We start from the raw sequence: 6,314 nt of genomic DNA on the forward strand, positions 1-6,314 counted from the left end.
CATTATGATAGTCTTTCGTAGAGTAGTTCTACAGTTCTTCTGCTGTCTTTGCTCCAAAGTATTCAGTCCAGGTCATGAAGCATGCACTGTGCCTGTTTACATAGATGTGTAAACCTGCTGTTTAGATGTCCATGATGATTGCTTTCAGGTAACCTCGACCACAAATGGCTCTACCGCTGCGGCGACCATGGCGGAGTGCATGCTTGTTGAGGAGGAACCCCAGAAACGTGAATAAAGCCAGCACACAGATCCCCAGTTCCACATGCTTTCCTATCTGGTGAAAAAAAGAGTCATGCGAACAAAACTACTAATTGTCTTTTTTTAATGTAGTTTTATTTCTTTTTTTAAATGTTTGTATTAGTTCCTACAGTGTTTCTAACCGTCTATCTGACTGACTAAGAGGACTAATACTAATTCACTTATCAGTGAGATGATAACAAAGGTATGTTTTACCTGTTAGAGCACTAATGTGTGCTTCATAGCAAACATTTGCACAACATAAATTATTCCTATAAATATATGCATCTATAAGAGTACTGCATTCAAAGCAGGGGGAAAGCAGGGGGAGTAACAATGGAACAACAGTCCTCCAGAATGTGATTGTAGCTGTGAGTTTGGTACTGGCAATTTGGCAGTCTAACAACAGACAATGTATGGAAGATAAGAGTGTGAGTCATACTAGACTGAAGGAATGCCTGTATCAAACTTGACATTATTACACACGTCATTACTATTACCAATGATACCACAGTAGGCATCTGTTGAGCCCTGGCCCCTTTTTCCTCACAAGTAAACCTTTGACCTATACCTGACAGAGCCCATGTGGCCTATCTGAGTGTCTTTATTACCTGATATTACCCACAATCCCCAGGGGGAATTAGGGTGGTGATACTGTAGAATAGAGAGACACATACCTATAAGGGCAGGGTCTGCAACCTGAGCCTTACTCCACAAGCACATGTTCTCTGGAATTCAAAAGCACAAAACACAAAGGAAACATGGAACCTCTCCTTCCCTTTTTTATTGTAATGTGTTCTTTTTCTACTGTAAGGGAAAGGGACTTCTTAAATGTCGCTTCTAGCTTCTAGTGTGAGATTATATACTGTATCTGTGTGATTTGGGTGTGTGGCTGTGTGTGTATGTGTGGATGGGTTGGGGGTGAGAACATGACATGTCTCCCCAGTTACTAATAGGGACCAAACAGGCATATAATCAATCAAGCCAGAAGCCTTTGAAAAACCTCCATGACTTATTGACGGTCATTTATATGGTCTTTCGGGGTTTCTTACTCTGTACACTATCTATTTGTAGCTATCTCCAAGTGAAGAAGGTGTCTCATTACTCATTTTAACTCCTGCAAATTATATAGCAAGAGGTGCATAAAGATCTCTTCATGCAATTACTGCAATGCCTCAAACAGAAACGTAAAGGTGAAATTTGTCCCCAGATACCAATATATCAATAGCTTCAGTTCAGGGATGTTTTTCATATAAATTAGTCCAAGTACTAAAGTGTAGGAGGTATTTATCAGACCCCTCTCCCTTCCACTGAAGCTATCAATTTGATTATCTGAGGCTAAAAATAATGAGAATCAAGTGTAAATTGTGAAGGATCTAGCAAGATACGATAAATATCTTGATAAATATGACAATTAAAAAATCAAGTTGTTCTAAAACTGAAAATAAATGTAATACTGAGAAGTACAAATAGCACAATTGCAGCTTTGAGGATAAAAGAGTTATAGATCATTTTTTATCCCTTTTTGACACGGGTCTCTTTTCACATTTGACATTTGTAATTCGAAGAACCCAATAAAGGGAAACTATACTCAGGCTGTAGCATTAACTCCTTGGCAGGGAAAGATACACTTTCACCAAGCCCTCAACATGTTTACCTGCTCATGAAAGAAAATCGGATATTGACACGTGCCTTTATATAGCACAACTTAAATATGAAAGCTTTGACTTTGAACACCGACTATTTAACACCTTAATATTTTTTAAAGAGAAACATTTTTTGTATATCTTGCTATATGACAGAGACAAAGTTTCCCTTTACAACTATTACTAAGTAAGATACTTTAAAGAAGGGATTATTTTTAGCCCACAAATTTTCAAATTTTTCCAACTTTACCATTCCAGTGACTCCAATTTTCTTGGCTTCCCTTAGTGCCTGAAAGTACAAACACACATATATTATCAAAGATGCCACAGAACAACCATAGAAGTGAAAAAAGTAATACGACTGCAAGTTTCAACAGGTTGATAACTCACTGCACAACTAGTGGCCAGTTGGCAGTATTTACATCCCAACTATTTTTATCCACCCCAAGAGTGGGGTCTCCTTTGTGAGTAAACAACCTATTACCACAGATGATGACGACTGTTCTCAGAGACCCTGAATGCTGCAGCTGTGTGTATCATTGGTCTCTTATTGTTACTAATGTATAGCAGTCATCTTGCTGCCTGAAAATGGCCACTACAAACATGGCAACAATCAGGTAGGAGAATTCTATCCCCCTAATGGAACCAAACTGGCTAAAAAGATAAACCCACACGAAGTTTGATCACTGGCTGCTAATCATTAATGCATGTATGTGATTGTATGAGAGACATTTTGTGCAGGTGAGGCGTTCTGCAGGTGTGGATTTCTTTATCTGTGTCATGTCCTGCTCTATGGTCTAGTTTTGTTTATTTTGTTCAATGACAACCTTGCTTTGAAGATAACTCCAAACTGTGCAGTCAGTTTGACCGTTATAAAGTCACACTAGAAAACTTAACAAGCATTCATAGTGCAGCACACAGTCATTTAGTTACCTAAAAAACGTTCTCAGTCAGAATATCAATGCCACGTTGCTTTTGAGCTTGTATAACGAAGTGTTCTTCTCTACGCCACAGCACACAATGGTGTTCTGTTGTAAGAGCTGCATGGACACTGCCATCACACACAGACACAATGCACAGACACACACACCCATGCCCGCACACACACATATGCACACACACGTATGCACACTCGCATACATGCACAGACGCACACAACACATACACACGTCCGACACTTGCATGCACACACGCACACAATTAAACCTGGAATGTCACCACACACATTCTAACATGCAATGAGTGAGATGCTGAGCACAGCACTAAAACCCCTGATGGCACTAGGGCTAGGGCCTGACCTTTGACCTTGTGACCTTCAGGAATTTGTCCTCCAATAAGGAGAGGATGCAGACCAGTATGTTACCATAGGGATTGAGTGTTTGAACACTATTCTGTTCAAACTCACTGTTGTAGGAGCATGGAGTTAAAAATTAGGATATTTGTTTTGCACCACTATCTTAAAAGCATGATATTGAAGTGCCTCCTTGCACTTTGTGTACATATTGAGGGTAACAAATATTTTGTTTTATTTTTGGGAGGGGGGGGTTGACATGGTATGTAGGAATAGAGATTAATTGCTGTGACAGTTTTTTGTAATCCTCTAGAGAAATATTATCTATGTTCTGAATAAAAATAGATTAGTCAAAATGTCTAGAAAATCATGTGTAATAAATTGCTTATTTTTATTTGTTAATAGCTGTTAACTAGTTCTCACTTTGCTGCCACACATCAATATATGCATATCTTTTTTTGTATCTAATGTAAGCGTTTTGAATGTTTGTTCCATGGAGATATAAGTTGTGTACATTCATTTTCATTGAACTGGAAAGACAAATAGAAAGAGGAGAAACTATCTGACTAATAAAAGGAGTCCATGTGGGGTGATGTGCTGTTTCTAAGTTGGTGAGATGTGGATGTTATCATGACTAGGTCTCCAGAGGAAGAGGAAAAGGTCAAATGTACTATTAACTAGTGAAACAAGTACAGCTTAGCTTGTTCATTATGACTAAAATAGCAAATCTGATCAGAATGTCTGGCCTAGCATCTAACAAAATATAGCTCCTCGTGGTCACCCTGATCCTGTTCCAGGAATCATCTAGACTTTCTACCAGAGAACACCACACTCACCATCAGTGTCCGCCTCCTGTCTTGTGCTTTATGCATCATATTGTGGTAACTACAAGACATAATTAAATACACCAAACAGTCAGATTTCATGTTTAGATTATTCCTCACGGATAGAGACAGTAACTGTAACGAGCCCCAGTGCCATATCCATACACTAGCCTCTGTCTATCCAGAACTATCAACCCACCAGCACCATTTCATAAACCTATCCACACACATATTGGTAAATTTGCCATTTTGCCTTTCTTCATTTTCATCACAATTGTTTGCACACACACAAACAAACCCAATATTGAGTGAAGAGGATGCTCAAATGGCAATGGGTTGGCACAGTATTTCTAAGATGAGCCAGTATATCTTCAAGTCTGTATTCTGCAGAAGTCTCTGTGTTTCTGATAGGCTCCTCCTGAGTAGACCTGATAACCTGATAGGCTCCTCCTGAGTAGACCTGATAACCCTTCTCACTCCTGCCCTACCTTTCACTCCCTCGCTTACTGTTCTAGGATGTCCCTTATTTGTAAAGCTGTTGCTGTAATTTTGATGTAAAGGGAGAGATTATGTCTGGGGGACAGAAAATTACAAAAGAAAGACAAAAAAATATCTGAATTATTTTCTTTACCAGATCTGTGGTATAAAAGTATGTTCATACATATCAATAAGTGTTGTACCATTGGTGTACATACGATTATGATAACTAATAAATGTTGATTCATAACTAAATGTGGTCTGTCCTTTTAGATTTTTTGATGAACACAATTTACAATGCTGACACTCACATTGAACTGTATATGTGCTACCTTCATTCAGTCTTCTTGACTATCAAGTGATCACTTGTCATGGCATACTGTACTGTACTCTGAGGATTGACTTAAGGTCAGTTGATTGACACACACACACACACACACACACACACACACACACACACACACACACACACACACACACACACACACACACACACACACACACACACACACACACACACACACACACACACAATGAATAATTCACTGCAGCCTTCTGCTTTGGCTCTATTAGACCCCTGTCTCTGTGTTGCTTCTCCAATTAAACTTCAGTAATCATGTGCCCTTTCCCCACATCTCAGAGAGGGAGAGAAATAGACAGCCAAATAGAGAGAAATAGATTGACAGGGGGAACAAAACACCAGCATAACAAAGGTGATTAATTCATATTATATTGATGAAAATTGATAAATTGTATGGACACATTTACTTCATGTACAGTACTATATTACTCTGCATTTCTATAACAAACTGGACACCAAACACACAAAATGGAGGAGTAACAGAAGAAAAAAATAGGTGAGCACACCTGGTGTAAAGAGATCCAGACACTTCTCTATAAGGATAGGACACACCTGCCTCACACATCCACCATGTTAAGTTTAATTATAAACGGGGTGGTTCGAGCACTGAATGCTGATTGGCTGACAGCCGTGGTATATCAGATTGTATTCCAAGGGTATGACAAAACACTTATTTTTACTGGTAGAAAGAAGAGGAAGGGAAGCGCAACTAAGGTACACAATAGTACATTTTGGTAGACTTATTTTTACTGCTCCAATTCCGTTGGTAAACAGTTTATAATAGCAATAAGGTACCTGGGGTTTGTGATATATGGCCAATATACCACAGCTAAGGGCTGTGTCCAGGCACTCCGTGTTGCGTTGTACAGAAGAACAGCCCTTAGACGTGGTATATTGACCAAATACCACACCTCCTCGGTTGTTATTGCTTAACCATAAAATTGCAGTGCAAACAACAGAAGTCAAACCAATATCATGACACACCCAATACTTATAGTTTAAAGCATGTGATGAAGGAATTACAGATTGCAGGTGAGAACCAAAAGATCCGTTTCCAAACTACTTAGAGAAAATCCTTAGTCTTGTGTACTGTCGGTATGTGTGTATTGCACAATGTGAATGGAATTTCAGCCATGTGTACTTTCACTTTTGCTTATGTCTCACAACTCCCCTAAAGGGAAAGTGTGTGTGTATAAAAGGCTGATCATCAATGAGGAGTTGAAAGATAGGATAGACAGAACCTAGTAAACCTGAGCAGGATAGTTCAGACTTACAGACAAGCTGTACTTTAACCTCTTGGTGACAGGGGGCAGTATTTTCACGTCCGGATGAAATGCATGCCCATATTCAACTGCCTGCAACTCATCCCCAGAAGATAAGATATGCATATTATTAGTAGATTTGGATAGAAAACACTGAAGTTTCTAAAACTGTTTGAATCATGTCTGTGAGTATAACATAACTTATTTAGCAGGCAA

The 6,314-nt window shown here is 39.0% G+C and overlaps 1 protein-coding gene across 4 annotated transcripts in view; it reads left to right on the top strand.

Annotated features, from left to right (window-relative positions):
• The window catches only part of LOC109867359 (excitatory amino acid transporter 2), a 59,873-nt gene extending 55,143 nt beyond the window's left edge, over positions 1–4,730 (top strand). For 2 of the 4 annotated variants that reach the window (XM_020456480.2, XM_020456481.2), the window contains one exon: positions 149–4,730. In XM_020456480.2, coding sequence (XP_020312069.1) covers positions 149–235 — 87 coding nt within the window. In that variant the 3' untranslated portion in view covers positions 236–4,730. The remainder of the gene's footprint in view (positions 1–148) is intronic. The other 2 variants (XM_031801770.1, XM_020456482.2) reach the window with 1 other exon arrangement.
• Positions 4,731–6,314: the final 1,584 nt, after the last annotated feature.

Source organism: Oncorhynchus kisutch, linkage group LG22 (genome assembly GCF_002021735.2).
Source record: "Oncorhynchus kisutch isolate 150728-3 linkage group LG22, Okis_V2, whole genome shotgun sequence".
Taxonomy (NCBI): domain Eukaryota; kingdom Metazoa; phylum Chordata; class Actinopteri; order Salmoniformes; family Salmonidae; genus Oncorhynchus; species Oncorhynchus kisutch.